The 23705-nt window shown below is 37.9% G+C and overlaps 1 protein-coding gene across 1 annotated transcript in view; it reads right to left on the bottom strand.

Annotated features, from left to right (window-relative positions):
* CADPS2 (calcium dependent secretion activator 2) overlaps positions 1-23705 on the bottom strand; it is a 539314-nt gene that overhangs the window by 337389 nt on the left and 178220 nt on the right. Inside the window, exon 3 of the mRNA XM_016213343.2 lies at positions 15144-15476. Coding sequence (XP_016068829.2) covers positions 15144-15476 — 333 coding nt within the window. The remainder of the gene's footprint in view (positions 1-15143; positions 15477-23705) is intronic.

Genomic DNA, 23705 nt, shown 5'->3' with positions numbered 1-23705 from the left:
ATCACTCATATGTGGAATGTAATAAACAAAATAAACTGATGAATGAAATAGATCCAGAGACATAAAAGCATGGAACAGACTGAGGGATCTCAGAGGGAAGGAAGAGATGGGGGAATGAGTGGGGAGAGATTAATCCAATAACTTTTACGTTTATAAGCATAACCCATGGACACAGACATTGGTATGGGGAAGGCCTGGGGGTGGAGTGGATGTGGGATGGAAGGGTTTAATGGGGGGGAAATGGGGACATTTGTAATGCTTTCAACAATAAAGATTAAAAAAAAGAAAAGTTCTTGGACCCTAACATCCCCTCCACACTGACCCATCTTCTTTGAAGTAATCTCCTTCAAAAACAAAAACAAAAACAAAAAGCCCTTCCTCCCTTTTTCTTGACCATTGAGGATAAGCCAACAACTACAAGGTAACTAAAATTCACTTTGTAATTTCATACAACAAAGAGAACAAGAGGAAATGAAGTTGTTCTCTTATTCTGAAGAGTGCATTGCCTGTATGATGTTATATATGAATCAAGTAGCATTCTGTCTGCTGTAGGAAAAGATTTTAGAGAATTCCCTTATATCTACCTTCTAAATTATGTATAAAAAACCTAACTCAGAAATAGCAGTTCTGCCATGGATTCTCACAGAGTCTTAAAAATGCATTTCCCAAACCACACTTTCTTTTGAATACTTAAAACTAGGGAAAAGATAAATGAGTTAATTAGATATAAAATTACCCTATGTGAACTGAGCTAAACTATATTAAATAATAGATCAAATGTTCAAAAGCAAGAATATATGAAATTTAACCTCAAACATAAAAGCCCTGGGACTTCAACAGCCTGGAGAATATGCATGCATATTCTCTAAAATGGTAGATATAATTTGGCAAATTTTTACACATCATGAAATTTTCTTAAGTATTTTGTTTGGTATTAACATTTTATCTTCTGGACAAAAATTATGAGCTAATATTTTCAATACATTATTTACTAACTATACTCACCCCAATAAGACAGTTGAATATACATTCATGATAATGAAATAATGCTGAAATTGAGAAAGTTTAGCACTAAATAAAATAACACATATACTATCAGTGTTATTAGAGAACCTAGCCAGAGAAGATTAGAACTCTAGCCTTGTCAGTACTAATAAGAGGTAAATTTATATAGAACTTACTATATATTAGGGACTATTCTAAGTTTCTTTTTTAATTATTAAATTTATTGGGGTTTAACACTGGTTAATAACATTATATAAGTTTCAAGTGTACAACTTTATAATACAACATGTGTATACTTTATTGTGTGCTCACCACCCAAAGTCTAGATTCCCACCACCATATATCTGATCCCCTTTTCCTCTGGCAACCACCAGGCTGTTGTCTGTATGAGTTTGTTTTGTTTTTTCATTTGTTGCTTTTTGTTTTGTATCCACATATGAGTGAAAACATGGTTCTTGTCCTTTCCTGACATATTTCACTTAGCATAATACTCTCAATATCCATTCAAGTTGTCACAAATGGCAATGTTTAAGTTTTATAAACGTCACTGAATTTAACCTAAGAGAAACCCTATGGAACAGGTCTCATCATTATCCCATTTTAGTGATGAAAAATCTGAGGCACAGATTGGTTTAAGCAATTTCCCAGGGTCAGGGTCATACAGTTAATAAATGGCAAGGCCAGGGTTTGAATCCTGCAGTTGGACTCTGGGTTCAACTTAACCACCTCACACTCCTTCACAATGCCTCCCACTCAACTTTCATTCTTTCTGCCACGGTCATTCACTATCTATGAGGGCCCACAATAACAAACACATTAAATATTACTATACAATTAACGACACACAGGTTAAAAACTTATCTGATGCTCAAGTTGTTAAAATGCAATGAGAGAGGCACATGTAAATAAAGTTGATTATGACAAAACTTTGGGTACATTAGGGAATTATAAATTCCTCTTTATTTCCATTCCCTCAATATTTAAGAAAAATGACTAGGGGCAAGAACAAGGAAACCTTTGTGGAAGAGGTGGAATTTCTCAAGTCTTGAAAAATGCAGAAGGGGGATGCCAAGTGAAGAGAATAATATGAGACAAAATTAAAATTCAAGAAAATACTGGTTATGCGTTAGGAACAGGGAGTGATTCAGTTTTCCTGGAACATGGGGTGTGTAAAGAATTGCTATATGTCAAAGAACATAAGACAGGCAGGTGGGACCTCACTGTGTAGTTGCTGAAAGCCTGGCCAAGGGGTATAGGACTTCATTCTGTTGACAAAGAGAGGAACCTTTTTTTCTTCTTTATTCAAATTTGGGTCATGATGAGAATGAGATAACATTAATCCAGCAACAAAAATATGTAGAGTTGGAAAGGAGAAGCAGATAGGAGGTTACAGCCTTGCTCCCTGTGGGAGGTACTGAAGTCTGAGATCTGGTGAGAAAATGAGTAGGCAGATAATGCAATATTATGGAGGAAGGAGCAGTACCAGGTAATTGTTTGGGCTGGGAAGGCAATAAAAAAGGAAAGGTTCAGGGTTATTAGTCAAAAGGTTGAACATACATAAATAGAAATAGATCCAGGTTTATGACGGAAAAAAATGGCATTTTGAACATATTAAATTTGAGGCATTTCAAATCCATCAGTTTCCCATACACGATAGTGATACAGAGTGGAAAGGGTGAAAGGCAGTGATTAAAAAAAAAATAAAAAATTACTATACATTTTTTGTGTATCACTGCAGTATTTCCCAGCAGATCTAATTCAGTGCAACAATCCCAATAGCATCTAATTTCTAAAACAAAACATGGTAGTAAACTTATCTATATTTTTCAAACACTATTGCTCTTGGTACTATACTATTGCAATTTAGCCCAGTTATTAATACCTGGAAAGGAGCAAAGAGAAGGCCATTACATAGGCATGCCCAGTCAAGTCTGGGTGATATAGGGAAGGTACTTGTCTGTCAGTCACACCTGGGAACAGGTCACTGGCCAGAGTAGGTGTGACCACTGCAAGCATGTGATATTTAATCTCCTAATCAAAGGAGTTTTCTCTCTTGGCACTCTTGCCACTTGGTGTGTTGCTCTTGACTCCTGGATTGCGGGGGCTCTCACACTCCTACATTCGCCTGCATGGCCTACAGCCATGTGGGCCCCACACAATGGACTGATGGACTGTAACTAGCCTAGTGCTGTACTGGACCCAGCTTCACCACAGAATGGAAAATTTGGACACTGGCTTTGCTTTTAGCTCTACTGAATCCCCAGTTGCACATCTTCTAGGACTGGACTAAGGGAAATGGGACTTTGGAAACCCAAGGATGTAATTCTATGCAATTAAAAATCACTCATCCTCACATGCAAGTCTCAGAAAATCCTTTTACTCGAGATATCTTAAGAACCGCACTCCCACTAGCAATGGAGAAAGCTCATCCATGCATTTCTCTGATAACAATACCACGTATAAAGTGAGTTCACAAACTTCTGACGATTCATAGAATGATATATGAGCCTTATTCATTTGGAGACCTTCATATGAGAATCATGAAAGAACTTTGCAAATAGGAAAGGACATCATTTTAAACATTTAATATGAGAGGCCTTTTTACCAGTTTGTAACAAATAGCTAGAATCAATCGCTGTCCATTACACAAGTAGCATCTTACTAAGATAAAGATCAGTTGACCCTGTTGTATCTAAAGTGATTCGGGCAAAAGGAAGTATTTTTTTCTAGTCTAAAGCAAAGAAGATTTAGGATATTATGACCTTGATAATCAGCTAAAAGCATTAACTATCACTGGGAACTCTTTTGTGAGTGTATGTAAATCCCTTTTCCTCGGCCTTTTCAAATTGCTTTAAAACAACAACAACACACACATACACCATAATTTAAGGTTATTATTGATACGTCCTTATTTATTGCCATTTTTATTCTTTATGCCTGTGTTCCTCTCTCTCTCTGTTTCTTCTTACAACAGTCCCTTTAGCATTTCTTGCAGTGCTGGTTTGGTGGCAATAAACTCCTTTAGCCTTTTTTACAATACTGCAGTGAAGGCCTGGGGAGGGGGCAGGAGTGGGAAGGAGGAGGTCAGTGGGGGAAATAGAGGGACATCTGTAACACTTTCAACAATAAAGATAAAAAAATAACAAAAAAATTTAAAAAGCACTTTATAAAAACAAAAGTTGTTCTGACCATCTACCAAAAGAAACAGGCATTAGGTTTTGTGGGCCATACATTTCTGAAAGCCAGTAATAATAAACAATTAAGAACAAAGGTTGATGCTGTGAGCCTGGCACATAGTAAGTGCCCCATTAATTTTTAATAAAATTACTCAATGTACTATAGAGAAGGAACTAATATAATGTTCTTTGTTACTGACTGATTCCCTGGAAGTTTTTCTATTAACTCTATTTTTTTGCCTTCTTGGTTCTTCTCTTAATCCACTCCAAGCAGGTTTGCTCCCAGCCACTCCATGGAGTCTCCCCTTGCCAAAGTCAACAATATTTTCCACCTTGACAAGTTAAAGGGTCACTTCATTGTCATCTTTCCTGACATCTGAGCAGCAGTGGCAGATAAACACTCTCCCCCTTGAAACGTCTTCTCTTGGCTTCCCCAACACCACACTCTCTAGCTTTGCTCCGACGACACTGGCTCTTTTTCCTTTGTGCAGGCTCTAAGTCCTGGGCCATTTTACTGCCTGAGCTCCAGACTCTCCTGACATGATCTCATAATGTCCCATAGTTTAACACTAACTATCTGATTCTCAAATCTTTATTTCCAACCCTGACCCCTCATTGAAATTGGAATTGTGCATCTAACCTCCATCTGCCATTTCCACATGGACATTTTATTCCCTGTACAGAACTCTTGATTTCTCCCTCACATCACCCCTCCCCACGAAGTGTTACTCCATGACAAGAGGAAACACCATATACTGAGAGCCTACAATAGTGTCTGACCAAAGCAAGTACTATGTTTAATAAAGACCTTAACGAGAGATGTCCCATCAGACCATGGTTTATATAAATGCTGCATCAGATAAACACTGACAATGTAAATGGAAAGAGAATCATCAAAGAATACTGTCTTTTCCACAAGCCAGAGGGAGAGGAATAGGTGGGTGTTACTCATAGTTCTAGAAAATGGTATGTCTTGAGCTACAGGCCCAAGCTGGTTCCCAGTTTCTGCTTGAATTCCTGGACTTCCATCTTGTCCCTTGTCAGGCAAGCAGGTGGTCCAGTGTTCTGACTCAAGCAAATGTGCCCAAATGTGGGAGCAAAGTAGAATTCTGAAGCACAGAACAGAGCACGATCCAAGAGGATGTGAAAACAGACTCCTAGGTAAAATCCACTAGTCTAGGAACTTTATAGGCAACAGAGCAAAACAAAACAAAACAACAACAAAAACAAGACCACAGCAGGGCAGGGAGCAGAGCCTGGAGATTATGTGAAAGATTAACTTGCAGGTCCTGGTCCACTTTTGTTTTAATAATGCTGGGCCATGCCCACAGGTGGGGTAAAGCAGAGTACAGACTACGTACAATCTATTCTTAAGACCACAGAGAAAGATCTTTCCAGACCCCATTTATTCTTGTCATTTCTGCAGTAATAGCCCAGCTATGTTCCCTATCACATAGTAAATTGCAAGCTCTTCCAGCTAACATATAAGGCCTTCAATATTCAAGTACTTTCCTAATTCTTTACCCTTAGCTTCTGCTCCAGAAATACACACAACATACCTTCCTAACAGATTCCAAGCCTTTTCATTCTCCTTGTGCCTTTGTAAATGTTATTTTTCTTCTGTCCGTTAAATTTTTATCCATCTTCCAAAATTCAGGAATTTCTGCCTTCTTAGGACCTTCATTAAACTTTCATTAAAATGCCAACAGAGTCCTGGCTATTGTGGCTCAGTTGGTTGGTGTCATTCGATGCACCAAGAGGTCACCAGTTCAATTCCTGGTCAGGGCACATGCCCAGGTTGTGGGTTCGATCCCCAGTAGGGGGCATGCAGGAGGCAGCCAATCAATGTTTCTCTCTCATCAATGCTTCTCTCCTTACCGCTCCCTTCCTCTAAAATTGATAAAACCATATTTTTAAAAAAGAAAAGGAAAAACTCCAACAAAGAATTGGGTTTTCCACACTACCAGATCCCTCTTCTTCCTGGGGACACAGCTAGATTGTTTTCAACCTCCCCTACAGTTAGATGTGACCGTGGCATTAAGTCCTTGGATGAACTGTCAGGCCTGGGGTCTTCGAGCCTCAGTGTGCATCTGCATCAGCAAAATGCAGAAATATGTCAGGCAGAAAAAGTCAAGAACCATATGATTTCACTCATATTTGGAAGGGGGTGATGTAAAGGGTAAAGGGTTTTATGCTGACAGAAGATTTGTCTTAGGGTGGTAGGCATACAATGTAATACACAGACCATGTACCACAGAAATGTACACTTGAAATCTATATAATCTTATTAACCAATGTCACCACAATAAATTTAATACAAAGAATTGGCACTGTGCTAAATTTTCATGGATCATTTCACTTAGTCTGAGATAGAGCCCAGGCATGCAGTGGTTTTTAAAGCTCCTTGGGTCATTCTAATGTGCAGCCAGGGTGGAACACTAAAGAAATCCATGCAAACTATCCTATATAAAATTAAGACGCTGCCATTCAGGTATGCCATATACATACACCCACTAACATACTTATTAAGTTTACTACTACATTTTGTTTATATATCTGTCTCCTGACCACATAAAAATACCAAGAGAGAAAGAACCAAACCTTGTAATTTTTGTAATTTTATTGCTTAGCCCAGTAACTAACAACTTTAGAAGGTATTCAATAAGCATTTTTGAATGAAAGGAAGATATATATTACATATATATCTCAATTTAACTTTGACAGAATATTTTAGCAATGATTTGACAAGAATTAACAATCATGAAAAAGATATATATAAACACTTATACTTGAAATAGTATATTCAATCTTTTTTTATTCATTAATAGGTGACAATAGATAATAAAATAAATATATATTTTCTGCCTACTGTTACTACTACAAAGATGCCTGATTTCTTTAGATTTGTGCTCTCTTTTGATTGAAAAAAAGGGAGGGGTTGGGATAACACCCAAACTTCTATAGACTAGATCTGTGTAAAGAAGGAAAATCTAAAATTAAATGCAAGGGATGGTTGAAGGTAGCATGTATTTGTGAACTGGCGAGATTTGGGAGGAGGCAAAAACAAAGTAAACAAAATAATTTAGGAGAAATTTTATTTAGGAATATTCTTATGTAGTTCCTCTACATGTAGGCCAAAGGTAAAAAACAAAATAAAGCATAGTCAAATAAAGCAGCCCTGATAAAAACCTATAATTTGTTTTAAGAGTATATTAAAATTGTATTCATAAAATTTTAATTTTTAGAGAGGAAACTGATTCATATTACTAATCAGATATTCAAATTCATTGGAATGAAATCAGATTCATCCAATTTATATCATGATACATTTATTTTACAAAGAAATGGCCTTTAGATAAATATTATGGCCACTCTAATGATTAATTCCAGAATTTCAAAAATCAGATGTTATAAAATCTAATTATTCTTAAGGTCTTAAGTTTCTCCTTGCTGTATCCTAAAACAGAAAAACTGCTATCTGATATCATTTACCTGAATATTTTCATCAAGCACTCTGAGACTGAAAATTACACACACACGACAAATATACCTTGTTAACTGTCATTCCCACAGCTTCATTCTCCTTATTTGAAAGTGATTTTTGTTATCATATGTAACTGTCTTCTGTAGAACATGCTTTTATGTCTGCCAAAGTAGACAAATTATGTTAAACGGAATGTATTATCAGTCACATGCTACTAGCTGAGAAAAAACACGGCAGTGGGGAAAGGCGGATCCCTGTTTCCTTGGAGTGTTCCCATGTCTCCTCCTCTCTCACTTCCTTTTACACACCTTAAAAGGGGGTCTTCAGAACTAGGTGCCTCATGGCTCCTGGAGTTCCAGAGGAAGACCCTAACAGGAAGAGCGTGAGAAACACAGCCACTGCCTATATTTGTTGATGTCTCTAAAACTCCTAAACCCAAAGAGCTTCATCTCCAAACCTAAAATTTCTAGGGAAAAGGAGATATAAACTTGAACACAACTTTTTAACCATTTGTATATATTTCCACGATCCCTTAAAATATGGAGCAGGTCTTTAGTATTACTTAATGAAGTTCTTTCAAAATATAAGGCATTTGGATAGGGGACACTGAGAGAGGAAGATTTCTGTTAACTTTGCTTTGACTCTTGGGTATAGGTGGGTGAGTCACTTTCTTCAGTTAATGGAATGAGATTATAAAAAATTAATAAAGGTTGCTTTTGGCAGAAAAAAATTAGATAGCTGTAAAATTCAGTTATGTAATCTTCTTAAAATACAAAATAGAAAAGGAGGAGAATTACAGTAGATAATGACACTACATACTCTACCATTCATACTCTGTTCTTGCTTTCAAAGTAGGAAAAGAAAACTGAGGAAATGACAGTGAGCAAGGTGTATTTTTCATGTGTAAGTTTAAATCTCAGAATGCTTGAAGAAAATATTCACATAAATGCCATTAAATGGCAGTTTTTTATGTCTTAGGACAAGCAAAGAGAAGATTAAGGCCTTAAGAATGGTAAGATTTTACATGATTTGTGAAATTCTGGAGTTAATGATTGGAATGGCCATAATTTTTATATATTTAAGGTTGTATGTCTCTCTATAGTTTATATCACCCTTACTTACATCTGCTAATGTCATCTCAAACCACTGCCCCCTCTCTTCCTCACACTCCAGCAGTAGCGAAGACTTCCCCAAATGCCAGTGTTCCAGACCTCCACAATCTGTATGTGCTTGTGCCTCCACCCAGCATACTGCAGTATCTTCTCATTCTGGTGAACTTCATCTATAGATCATACAGTCTTCCCCAACCCTGCCTTCTCCTCAACCTCAAGAAGGAAGAGCCAGGAGCTTACCACACCACTATGGCAGTTACAACAGTGCTATTTAAAAAAATAATAAATCTAGGAAATAATTAGGTTTTATCTCTGTGTTCCTATCACTCAACACAGTGCTTGGCACATGATTTTTAATTATCTATATTATCTATATGATTATAAAGAATGGGTTAACAATTAATTGATTTGAACATACTGTATTAGCTTTTGTTATATTTTACAATAATCTTTAATAAACATTTAATTTCTGCCAGGCCAGTGTGGCTCAGTGGCTGAGCCCTGATCCATGAACCAGGAGATCAGGGTTTGATTCCCAGTCAGGGCACATGCCTGGGTTTCAGGCTCGATCCCCAATAGGGGATCAGGGGGCAGCAGATCAATGATTCTCTTTCATCACTGATGTTTCTATCCCTCCCTTCCTCTCTCTGAAATCAATAAAAACATATGAGAAAAACAAACATTTAATTTCTGTTCAAAGAAAGGAAGCTGATGTAACAGCATTTTCATTAAAAATATGTGATATAAAAATTATTAACTTGACTATAAAAACATGGCTTTAATATCAACTGTTTCTCTAAAAGTATAATTATATTTAGTGAACTTCACTGCATTTCCTTAAAATTATTCTGAAATTAAACTTTCCACTGACAGACTGTTCTTCCTTTGCTCCTGTTACTTTACTGTACCTTTAATATGATGATTCAAGTAAATTATGGCTAACAATTTTAGATTCTCATATTGTTATGTGGCTCATTTTAGAATCCGCACATTGAACTCTCCTCTATCTTTTCTTACCTAATATTTTGTTCTCTGAATATGGACCAATGCAGATATAAGATCCTCAAGCCAAAAATTCCAGTGTATGATTGGTAGCTTTAATAGCACAGAAGCTAACTATGATATACTTGTGTTATTATTTTTAAAATCTTTTCTGGGAACATATAAATAATATTTTTTCAATTATTCTAGATTTCATAACTTAATTGTGATATCTTCCATACCAATGTTCTAGGAGTTTTTCCTTCTGCCTTAATTTTGATAATTCGTAAGTTCTTGGCTCTGACCAGAAGTAATGTAAACACCTCCTCTTCAGGAGACAGCTTCCTGTTTTCCATTCCAGATGCTAATCCTGCAGCTCTGGGACAACAGGTACAGTCACAAGAGGTTCCTGTTGGCATTATTCTCATTCATGTCCTTCCTTCTCGAGTCCCCACAGAGGCCCCAACTGACTGGCCATTGCCATCCTTCACACCTTAGCAGAAAGCTCTCTATCATCAACTTCTGACCTTAAAGCAAGCAACACAAGTTTGACCTTAACGCAATCAACACAAATTTGAGATTTCCTAAGGATCAATCTGGACAAAAACATGCGACCAGATAAGAGTAAACAAATACAAATGAATATTCCAGTTAGCAAGGGTCTCAAAGCCTTTCCTGAGACAAAGGGAAAGTGAAGTACATTTTCCTGATATATACCTGGAGCCAGGTGCCAGCAGCTCAGCTAGCTTTAGACCCTCTTTCTCCTCCCTCATGCCCTACTCTACTATTCCCTCTTCTCAGACTATCCCTTACCTATTAAGAACAGGTTATTTTCTGGGTTTTCTATCACCTTTTCTTTTTTAACATCTGTTAAAGGGAAAGAAAAATCTTAGCTGTTTTCTTAATGACCCATTTTCATAATTCTATTCATTTTGTAAAAATGATTGCTATCCCAAAGAAAAGCTCTTCCTTTATTTATAGGGGAGGATTTTTTTGGTGGGTAGGGTTGTAGTTTCTTTTGTTTTTAAGTCAATCAAAAAATAATCTTTAAGCTTTTTTCTCAAATCTCAAAACAAAAGAAAGGAACTGCTGTTTCAGCTCAGACATGTAAAGAGCTTGGAAGCTGTCACTCCCATCCTTAAAATAAAAAGCTGCACAAACTGAAAATCAATGACTTTTCTTAAGACTTGTCAGAGGACTGAGGTTGCAGGGCAAACAACTAACTCCCAAATCTGGAGAAACAGGCAAAACCAGAGAGGTACAGCACTTGCAGCAGAAGTCAGTGGAAGCCATACCATTTACTTGACTAGTAACTTGTACTAATTACTAGAAACTGAGTGCAGAGTGAGAATATCCTGGGGCTGCAATCATAAGGGGACTCCCACACTTTACTGGGGTTTCCTTCCAGTAACCCCATAAAGTTCTCACAGTAAGGATTCAAGAGAGGCCCTCACGTGGATATGGCAGGAAGAGGGGAAGAAAAGCCACTGTTAAATCCCCCAGGTTCTCTTCCCTAACAAAGTGGGGACAGACTTTTCCAGAAGGAGCACTGACTCAGCTGGAAGGAGAGAAGGACTGCCCTCTGCAGTCCTTTGCAGCCTTCTTATGACTTCTATTGGAAAAACAAACAAACAAACAAACACAGAACAAACAAACAAAATCCCCACAGTGAACAGGGGGAAAGACTTCAAGAAAATAAACTGGGGATACTTTAATCAGGGAAGGGAATATAGCACATGGGTGGGGAGGGAAGCAATACTCTTAGACAAGGAACAGAAACACTTGTGAAGGTTACTACCCCAAGACGTACACCCACTAAAAAGTGAGGCTTAGTTTGGTAATAGAACAAACATGCACTATTCCCCAACACCTTGCCATAACACCAACACAGCTCTGGTACAATAACAGTCAATCACAGCTAAAAGAGATGTAAGACACAGGCCCTCTCTGAGGAGGAACACTTAAGGAAACCAAAGTCAAGAGAAAAGACAAAGAGAATGATACTAGACGAATTAGAAGCTTCTAATTCGTCTGTGTTCAACAAACACTGAACACAGTCCAACACCCAGTCAGATTAACAAAAATCCTCACAATAAAGGAAAATATACTTCAGTTCTTGTTACCTGATACAACATGCTGGATTTCAACAAAAAATTATAAAGCATACCAAAAGGAAAAAAAGAAAATGGAAAAAAGAAACATTCTAAAGAGCAAAAGCAAGCATCCAAACCAGATTTATTTATTATTATTTTTATGTATATTTTATTGATTTCAGAGAGAGGAAGGGAGAAGGAGAGAGACAGAAACATCAATGATGACAGTCATTGATCAGTTGCCTCCTGCACGCCCCCAGCTGGGATCGAGCCTGCAATCCGGGCATGTGCCCTGACCGGGAATCGAACCGGGATCTCCTAGATCACAGGTTGACACTCAACCACTGAGCCAAGCCGACCAGCCAAACCAGATTTAGAAGTGACAGAGATGTTGTAGCTATCAAACACGAAACTTAAATAACTATTGTTAATAAGTTTAGGGCTCTAATGGAAAAAGTTGAAAACATTTTGAAATGCAAAGAGAAAAACAAGCAAAACAGAACGCCCCAGAACTATGGGACAGTATCAAAACTGTAATACCAGGAGGGGGAGAAAGAAAAGATGGGACAGAAGGAATATTTGAACTAGTAATGTCTGAGAACTTTCCAAAGTTAATGACAGACACAAACCCACAGATCCAGGGAGCTCAGAACACACCATGCAAGAGAAATATCGAAAGAAATCCTGTACCTAAGCATATTCATATTTAAATGGCAGAAAAATAAGACAAGAAGAAAATATTGAAGGAAGCCAGAGGACAAAAACACCTTACCTGCAGGGAACCAAGAAGAGCTATATCAGGCTTCTCATCAGAAACCATGCAAGAAGAGAGGAGAGCGAAATCTTTAGTGTTGAAAGAGTAAAAGAGCTAACTGATAATTCTATATCCAGTGAAATTATTCTCTAAACATCAAGGAGAAACAAAGTCTTTCTCAGACAAACACTGAGAAAATTCATCACCAGTAGCCCTTCCTTGCAAGAAATGTTAAATGAAGTTTTTCAGAGATAAAGATCATGATACAGGTCAGAAAATGAATCTACATAAAGAAAAAAGAAAAGGAGTAGCAGAGAAGGAACAAATAAAGGTAAAATATAACCTTTTTTTCCTCTTATTTTCTTTTTCTTAATTGATCTAATTCATCTTAATTCTTTTCACATAATGAATGAAATGAATGACAGAAATGTCACAAGGTATGGGAGGGAGGAACTGGGAATTCCCTGTTGTGGGACAGCATTACACTCAGTCTCATTGTGTTATTTGAAGGCAGACCTAGACTATTTAAAAATGGATATTGTAAACCTTAGCGCAACCACTAAACACATTTTTTAAAAACCAAGTGTAAGCAGTATATCAAAAGAAGATATAAAATGAAATCCTAAAATGTTCAGTTAAAATTAGAGAAGGCAGAAGAAGAGGGAGGGGAGACAGGGAACAAATGCAAGGAAGTGAGAACACAAAGACTGTGCAACTTAATCCGAGTAAATCACTGCAAACAGGAATAGTCTAGACACACCCATTAAAAGGCAGAGGCTGTGAGGTCGGATTAAAAAACAAGATGCAATTATATACTGTCTACAAGAAACCCAATTTAAACATACGGAATCAGACCGGTTAAAAGTGAACTGATGGAGAAAGACACCCCGTGTTAGTCCTAATCAAAAGAAAGCTGGAGTAGCTATCTCAGTTTAAGACAAAGCAGACTTCAGGGGGCGAAAAGAGGGACTTTATATAAAAATAAAGGAATTAATTCCACAAAAAGACATTCTAAATGTGTACAAAACTAACAGAGCATCAAAATATATGGGGCAAACACTTACAGATTTTTATAAATAATAAACAAATCTGTTGTTATAAAAAGATTTGAATTAGAGGCCCATATGTTCCAAGTCATAGGGGACATAAATCAGGGGATCCACACCCTTGCTTTAGAAGTGATCTTAAAAAGCAAGCAAAGGATTAATTAAGAAATATCTTGAGTTAATAAACAAACTCATAGGTCCATAGGTATTTATGACCCTGTAACATCCAGTATAAACTCTCATGCATAAGTAATAACTCTTTTCGAAGTCTATCTGCTCTATCAGACTTTGGCATATGGAAAACAAATATTTTATCTTGTTCAGCATGATTTCCCCAACACCTAGTACAGTTCTGACTTGACTAAATACCCAATAAATACCTACTGAATGTCTGAATCTGAATTTTACTACTAAATTCAGTTCATCAATATTTATACAAGCTATTGTTTCATTAAAAATACAAACTCCCAGGTGTATTTATCTTTTAAAGTAGGAGATTTTGGTTTTACAGTCATCCTCCACTATTATCAAACCACCAACAGGTTTAATAACAGTTAGAAACAATTACCATGAATGCACAGCTTGTTCACAGGGTTAAGGTGTTACATTGTTTTACTATTAATTAACTTTGTTAATTTATTCATCTTAAAAGATCCACAAATTACATTTAAAAGTAAATGACATGGATAGAATATCAAATTAAGAGAAGTAAATCTGAAAAAATATTAAAAATAAATGTAAACATATGTACAGTAAGGAAGTATAACTCATAATGAAGTGATGGACTTTTAAATACCAGAACTTTGTCAATTTAAATTGTATATTAGGGCACAGTTAACTAATTTATGCCTCTAAAATAAGGAAACAAAATGCAAATATGGAAGGGATACATTATTAGAAAAATCATAGGGTATAAAGATGAAAGACATGGAATAAATATGATATTTTATTAAGCTTTTTCATATGTATGATTTGAATAAGAAAAGAAAATATATTATTCACTATCATCTCTTTAAATTATGCAGTTTAGCAGTCATCTTCAATTAATTTCTATCTGGCTAGGTTAAAGAAAAAAATCTGAAATTTCAGTTACTTCCATAAAATTCAGAAGACCAGCATCATATCTTTATGTAAAATTATTTTCCACTGAGGAATAACTGTTTATTATAAATTGCCAAGCTTCTTCAGATAACAGGTGATATCCATTTGGACATGCCCCATATATACCAAACAAGCACAAATCTGATGTCCTAAAATAGGGTACATGGGAACATTTATTTACTGGATAAAATGTACTGATATTCTTCTCCCTCTATTAAATAATTCTTTCAAAGTTTCTTTAAAATGTCACTATTTGATTTATTGAAATTAAATTTCACTCAACTTTTCAACCAAAGTGATTATAGAAAGTAGAGTACATCTCCATAGGCTTATAAACACTTGATATTCACTGAGTCAGGCAGGGGAATGGGAAATACAATGGACCACTTACCTGACATGCGTTATAAAGGAGCTGGTGCTCTAGTTTTTTAATACCCAGAATCTGCTGAAACATTTCATAGAGCTGTTCCTTGCTCAGAATAAGTTCAGACACAGCACTGAGGGTCATTCTATTTGGCTGTTTGCACAAGTCTTCTTCACCCCTGTAAATGGCATCGTATTTGGCTATCCATGAGCTCAACACTGTCTCTTTGCTTAAGCCATCGATTTCTGGCAAACTCCGCACACGTTTTTCAATATTCTTCTTAAACACCTCTCTGAAGTCATTAGCAGAACATCCTCCACTCTGAACCATTCTGGCCACTCGGTCACTCTTCAGAAAAACCTGGGGGGGGGGGGGGACAACAAAGCTCCATTTATAACTGAGCAGGGACACTCACATCCTTGCCTTTAGCAATCTAGCCAACTTATAACACCAAACCTTCTACAGTGATTCAAATGTCTTATAATATATGGTGACTAATGACATAATGGAGGCCCCAAATCTTCTAAAATGTTGAAATATTTAGGAGAGACAGTAACAAGTGTTGGGAAACCTGTACGATGATCCAACCTTGACCTATATGCCACACCCCCACCTGTAGGTCAGAGGCATCTCCACCAACTGAATCCTTTGAGTTGATTAAGAAAATAATTGGAAATATGGACTCAAACTCCCTATCTGTACTTGGAAGTTCTGCCTAGTTCTTCAGCAGGGATAAGGTACTCTACTGTTTGAGTGAGGATCTGAAGGTCAATAGTGTGGTAAGTCCAGTATCCAAGTCAATATCCATCATGTATAACTGTCAGTCACGACTGCTTCACACCTGGGGGTGGGGATACACTTGTCCCCATCCCTGACTTCACCAGTCCTCCAACTTCTCACACATTTTCTTATAGCTAGGAAGAACGGATGATAGAAAAAAGACATGCTCATGAAACAGGAAGAGATGGGTAATAAGTAATAAGGTTATATTACGTAAGAGACATCAGACAGCCTTAAATATCTCCCTTCTTCTAAGTTATGGACCCAAATATAAACATATATCAGTAATGATTTATTAAACACCTATTCTGTCATCAATATTCGTAAGCATCCTCTATGAGCATATATAAATGCTTTTATTCCTGTTTTTTTTTCTTCCTATAATGACAAAAAATTCTTCCAGAAGAGTCCGCAGGACTATTTAATGCAGCCTCCATAAGTTATATCTGTAATTAAACTTATAGAACAAAAGTTCATGTCAAATTTAGCCTAAGAATTGACTCATAATATGGAGGTACTCCCAAGTTATGACCCTACTTGGACTATGCTACCAACATGTTTGTCTGCATATGGCTAAGAAGTACACATGTTCCACACAAAGTAGCCTCGCTCGCCCCACTGACTGGCATGCTCAGCTACCTGACCCCAGTCCTTGTCCCCACTTTATATTTCCCTTTTCACACAAAATGTTCTTGTTTCCTATCTTTGCTCAACAGAGTATTCCTAATTCTCAAATATTTTGGTTGACTGACTAATGTACTGAATCAGGGAAACATGTATAAATACCTGCAATACTTCCTCTCTTTCTTTACCAGCTGTGGCTCAACTGCTTACTATAGGAAAGACTCTATTTTATTGTCTAATTTTCTAAGCCAAAGCTAATTAATTCTTAAGTGACAGATATAAGAATAGTACTTTTAATATATCTAGATCAAGGCATATGAAATTAAGGAACTTAACAATATATTTCCTCTGAGAATGCCATTAATGACTTCAGAACACATAGGGTGTCCATCTCCTTTCTCATCTTCATCTAATTGCACTGTCCTCATTGGACACTAGAATTCAAGATAAATTATATTTATTTTTCCTAATTTCTGTGATAGCTGTATCCTAATTAGAAACATATGAAAGCTCAAGTAGTCAACAAGGGTGAACTGTGCCAGTGGTTAATCTATTGCTTTTCAGCACTACCTTCCCATTGCCCTGCTTATGCCAACTAGGACAATTTTAGATGGTGTTGAAAGGACATTAGAGAAAAAATAATTCTTTCTTTTTTAATTTATTGATTTTAGAGAGGGAGGAAGGAGGGAGGAAAAAAGGGAGGGTGGAGAGAGAAGGAGAGAAACAACAATTTGTTATTCCATTTATTTATGCACTCATTGGTTGATTCTTGTATGTGCCCTGACCTGGGATCAAATCCTCGACGTTGGCATATCTGGACAATGCTCTAACCAACTGAACTACCCAGCTAGGGGAGAAGGATTCTTCTCTCTGGTTCTCTTCTTATTTGGAGGCACATGACACAAACCCATGGGCAGCTTCTCTCCAGACCCCTGATGTTGACTTCACGCTGCACCACCCCTACTGGCAGATTCACAGTGAGTTCTGCAGGGCAGCACCTCCCTGTGGACCATTTCCCTCCAGTACCCAGAAGGCAGATTTCCATGAAGCTCACTTCCATGAACTCCTCTGCCATCCAATAGGACACCACCACATCTTCTCCAATGAGGTCTGGATTCTAGCCTTGGAGATGGGGGGAGTAGGGCCCTCTTCCAGATTTGTTCCTTCTTTGAATGCTGTGTTCCCCATATCTGCTATTCCTGTATCCTTTATTTTCCTTACCCTTTATAGTCAATCCCTCAGTTTGTATTAAATCCTCCCTGTTCAATTATTGTGTGGCTTCTGGCTCCAGACTGCACTCTGATACAGAAATACTGAAACACTATATGTAATATTATTTCTATGGGAATATATTTGAAGTTGAAACAAATCATTTTTGAAAATGTAATTGTGTATAAAGCTGGAACGGGAAGATATTGTTAAAGTGCAATATAACAAGACTAGCTTCAGAAAAAATTTTAATTACTTGATATTTAATATTCTAAGTTGGCAGGCATTTCATTTTTTCTAACTTCTGCCTAACACAGCACTAAATTCCACCAAGTAATCGAACCACATTTTTGAAGCAAGGACACTAATGAACTTAAGTATTTGGATTCTTAATTTCCCCTACAAAAACCATACCTAAAGCCATACTAACTTAGTCCAATTACATGTTCTTTAATTGACACTTACCAAGTGTTAACAATGCGTGAAACATTTTGCTAAGTGTTAGGGACACAAAGCTAAATGAGCCTAAGACCCTGCCTTCAAACAGTTCATGTTCCCTGAGAAAGACAGAATAAAAGTAAAATACAATCTAGTAAGAGCATAATAGCAACCTACACAAAGGGAGGAAAAGCTAAAGAGAAAAAGTTATTAACTCTGTTGGGGAAGGCGGGGCGGTGGTGCACAGGGTAGAAACACACTCGCAATTTTATCTGACCTATGGGTTAAGTGAGGGGTAAAGGGAGAATTAAACACATTTCAGGAAAATAACAGAATTAAAAAGCAGAGGCATTCCACAGCATGACCTTTTAAGGGAAATAAAATTTTTCATACGGCAGGCGCCTTAAATATAAGGGTGAGGGCAGCCAAAGTTGGGCCAAGCAGACCCACAGAGACCAGACGGTAAGATGCAGTGTGTGCCACGCAAGGAATCAGCACTCACTCTAGTGACTGGGAGTCAATAGTGTAGGCGACCAGGCACTGAAATGTTGAGACAAATGAGTTAGACAAATAACTGGCGGTAGCATCAAAGGTAGAGAACCGACCAGAGCAGAGACTGGGCTATTAGATGTCAGAGGAGCACAGCAGGCCAGGGGAGAAACAAGGGTCTAATCTAGGGCAAAGTCATGGGCCAGAGAGAGAGAGAAGGAGGAGAGCAGGCTGGGAGCATAAACAGATCTTGGTGATTTACAGAATGTGAAAAGGCAGGAAAAAATATTATGGTTCACAGTTGTTTTTTTAATGGGGTACCTGGATTCTACTAACCAAAAATAAGTAACTAAATAATACAGGTAGAACAACATATTTGTGTGTGTCTGTGTCTGTGTGTATGTGTATGTATGTTTGATGTTTGTATATCGTGGTGGGTCATGAATCATTCAGTTTTGGTAGAGGTCAGCTTTGAAGGCAAAATATAGTATAAACAAAGAGTCATTAACAAAACTCTATGAAATACCTCCATTTAAATGGTTGACAGAACAAGTGGATCCAGGGGAGGCCAGTGATGTGAGAATACCAGAAGGAAAAATATGACATATTGGCAATTAAGAGGAGAGATAATCTTGGGGCGAGGTGGGCAGAGAATGAATATTAAGTGCCACAACAGAAATCAGCTAAAGTAACAAGAGAACTGATTGGTCTTCATCACCAATAGGTCTCTTTTGGCAAAGAAGCATCAGGGCGTGGTAAAGAACAGGAGCCAACTGGCAGGAGGGAGAAGAGGACAAGTGGCAGTAAAGTTAAGACAGCAAATACAAGCTGTACGTTTAAGGAGCTTGCTTGAAAAAGGAAGTAAGATAGACGAAGATAGAGCTGGATTAGAAAATTACACACAGGCAATGGGGAAGACAAGTCAGTAAAAGAGGCAGTTTATGGTACAGATGACAGAAAATAATGATAGCGTGTCACATCTGAGATTAGTTCATAAAAGACTGTGGGGCGTTCTCCCTCATCGCTTGCCATGGGGGAAGCAAACTGCCAGGAGGTAAAGAACCCAGGCCCTCAGTCTAAGACCTCAGTGAACTGAGGTCTGCCAAGAACCATGATTGGGCTAGGACACAAATTCTTCAGTCCCAAATGATCCATGAGATAACTGCAGTCTCAGCTGACAGCTTGACTACCAGCTCTTGATGAGAAACCCTAAGCAGAAACATCCAGCTAAGCGACACCCAAATTCCTAATCCTGAGAAGCTGTGAGATAATGTATATTTGTTTTACACTGCAAATTGTGAGATGAGTTGTTACACAGCAATCTATATATCCACTCATAAATCCACATGACTTACTCTCTTACTTCATTTGGGTCTCAGCACCATCATTGCCTCAAAGGAAGCCCTACCCTTCTCCAATGCATCATCCTTACCTGGCTCCACCAGATGTGCATTTATTGTCCATCTCCCCAAAATCAAAAGTAGAGGGCACCAGAACACAGTCTTTGGTTTGCTAGTGAATCCAGTGCTTAATACAGAGCCTGTCCCAAATGCAGTAGGAAGTCAATGAAGATTTGTTGAAAAAAGTAATGACTATCTATAGACACTGGATTCTCTAAGACTTAAGAAGAGGCTTAGATTTGCATCTAGCTCACAGGTTTCCTAAGAGATGATAGCTGTGGGAGAGGAACTCAGAAAGCGAAAATGTGGGAAGTGGTATAGTTGAAAGTCATGAGCTCCTAAGGCAGAAGAGATTTTGCATAAGAGAGGAAGTACAATGATCTGAGAGCAGGAATAAAGAAAAGTTCCCCAGGCCCAAGGCACAGAGGAGAAAGGAAGGCTGATTTTCCTCCCTGTCTCCTCTTTAGGATGCCACTCTATTCCCCATCGGTTAGGTCAGGAGCACTCCACTCTGCATGAGGTCCCAATCCCAACACCACCAGTGTGATCCACCAACCCCTACTAGTTCACTTAAGCTTCAAACTTGGATCTCTGATACCAGCCAACAGCTTTCCTTACATGCCCCGCTGGTCCCCTAAACTAAATTAAGTCTCACTTGTAATTCATGACTTTTCCAATTATTTGCTCTGCCTTCTGCCGGCCTGCTTCAGTGAATGTCAGACACCTATTTCCCTTGAGAGACCTGGATACCATTCTCAAACTCCTCCATCACCTCCATGTTATTTTCCCCAACAGATAACTTGTCACCAAACCCTGCTGATTCTACCCCCTAAGTGCTCTCAAATCCCTCTTCATGCCCCCACAGGAGTCCTTCTTGCCCTTCACCATGACTCAATTGGCGAAGAACAACAGCCTCTTACCTGACCATCCTGCCTCAGAAGTTTTCCTGGCAGCCACCCCACTCCAACCATAAATTTTCCCAACATACTGTCTTCACTGGTATCAACTAATGTCTTCTTCTTTTTTAGAAAGAAAAAAAAAAAAAGGTCATTTTAATCCTCCTTCAACTTAAAAATTCTTCACTGACTTTCCTCCAAAATCATCTCCAAGGCCTCAGATCCTATGTTAACCGGCCTCAAACTACCTCTCTCTCATAAATCATTCTCTCTCATTCAATCTCCAGGCTCCAGTTTCACTGGCCTTTAAAAAAAAACACTACACTGTCCATCTCACTGTCATCTAAAAGTGTCTCATAGCAACTCTTCAGGTCCCCACTCAATTGACCTTCCTCGGAGATTCCTTTTCCAAATCACCTTGAATTAGCCAGAACCTGTATTGTTGGTATGTAATCCTAGCATCCTTTCTTTTTCCTTTAAAGTACTTATCACTTTGTAACTGTATTAATTAATTGAAAATTCTATTACCATCTGTCTTTTCCTCACCACTAAGTTCCATGAAGCCACTATATCTGTAGCACCTAGCACCAGGCCAAGCACAGAGAAGGCACTTAGAAAATATCTACTGAATAAGTAAATGAGGAGTGAATAAATGATTTAGATGGTTAACTTAATAATTTAATTTCCCCATTCCACACACTTACATTATTTAAATAATTAACCAGTAAAGTTTACTGATTTTTATTATGCATACATAAGAAAGCAGTATAAAGCACTATCCATGTGAATGGGAGAGGGAAAGACATCTTGGATAAAAGGAAGCATAATGAATGATGTCATAGAGAAAAGAAAACTAGTTTGGTGAGGAAATAAAATGTGTATTGTCTAAAAATCATATTGTCTAATTCCCATAATCTGTGCTGTTCTTAAAGTAATGATAGTTTTTAAAAGTAATTTTTTGTGTGCTAGTTATGAAACTATAAGTGATGGATTTAGTCCCACTAGACATCAAATATCTTATTCCTGTATCCTTTCACAACAACGGTTATCAAATTAAAGGCAGGCAAAATGTAGCCACAGGCAGAGACTTGTCCTAGAGCTGGTCTCCAGGGCTGGGGTGCATAAACGCCAGCTTTCTGCTCTGGGCCCCAGGATCCCTGAGAAATTCTGTCTGGGGTACATATAATACAGTACTATAGTATCATTGACGCTGCATTGGGACAACTCGGTTTATCAACCAACCCACAGATGAGCAGATATTCGGTCTTTCTAGAGCCCTTCACACATTATCTCCTTTGGTCCTCACAATCACCCTGTGCCTCCTCCATTTTCATTTTCTTTTACAGGTAAAATGGTTTAGGTTGAGAAGTTAAGTGACTGGCACAAGGTCATAAAGTTATTGGGAGAGTGAAGAGGAATCCAAAAGCAGCATCCCTTTACGTATTCTTTTCTCCCACTCCCTCACCCCACCACAGCCACTCCCATCAGGTTCACCCCGGCAGCCATAACTTCTGCTGTGTCATGGCCCACACCTGTGGAATTACCAATCAGCGACCTTCTTGTGAAAATGCCACCAAACACAACCAATTCAGAGTGGGGGTTAGGAACCTGACACCACAAAACTGTAACATACTACACATGTTATATTTCTCCACATTTCAGTGAGGTTTAACTTGCACGTGGGTGTTCAATCTGAACACCATCAACTGTCACCATTTTCATTCACCTGCTCAGCTCATACACCAAGAATTCACTAAATATCGTAACAAAATTATGGTGAACTAATGACAAAATTGAAATGTGATGACTATAACAAGAAGCTACATATGCAAGCGGTAAGTCTGCTCAGCTGTCCAAATAAGACTTCAAATATACTTATCCACAGAAGCACCTATTGTTCACGAATCACTTTTGATCTGGAGCATGCATTGCCTCTTTGATTCAGCAGGACTGTATAATGAAGACAGAAACATTATCTGCTTGCCAAATCATTGTGGCTATTTATGAGATGGTTCCTGGGAAAGCTGCCAGCATGTGTTCAGCCAGGAAAACGTTGAGAAAGTACAAGAGCCCCACTTAAGAGATGCCTTTTCTCTTTAATAATGCCAAATAAAATACTATAATAATTCCTATAACTCATGCTGTCCTAGAGAAAGAATAAGAGATTTTTAAATGATTTTTCAGGTATTATCAACTCATAAAGCTTTGCAATAGTGATTTTAGTTTCACTAAATATCAAATAATTTATAGTTTCCCAATATAAACACCAGTATTTCTCATCAGGTCAGTTTGCATGCCCAAAGCCAGTCAATGGATTCCCTGTTAGCACTGTATTGTGCCAGTCTCTTCCCAGTCTCTTTCTCTTCCTTAGCTTCTGAAAACATATTTTCTGTTCAAATAAAGGGGAACACCTGTTTAACCCTCAACACTCTCCACAGGTTTCCTCCCCCATACCTCTTCCATTTGTCCCATAAATATTTATCAAAACATACTATGTGGTGGGCACCATGCTCAGTGTTGGGAATTTACTGGTGATCAAAATGATGTTTATTGCCTTCACAGAGCACACAGTGGAGAAAACAATGACACATGCAAAAAATGACTATGGCTTGATGAATACTGCTGATAATTTTTGGAGCTAGGAAAAGTTGTAACAAGGTCTGAATCTAGTCAAGGAGGTTATGAAAGGGTTCCCTCTAAGGAAGTGAGTGGAGATCTGAAGAACAAGAGGAATTAGCTTGGAAATGTGAGGA

Source organism: Miniopterus natalensis, chromosome 10 (assembly GCF_054644295.1).
Source record: "Miniopterus natalensis isolate mMinNat1 chromosome 10, mMinNat1.hap1, whole genome shotgun sequence".
In the NCBI taxonomy this organism is placed as follows: Eukaryota; Metazoa; Chordata; class Mammalia; order Chiroptera; family Miniopteridae; genus Miniopterus; species Miniopterus natalensis.
Note: the sequence above shows the minus strand (reverse complement) of the source record. Positions and strands in the feature narration are given on the sequence as shown.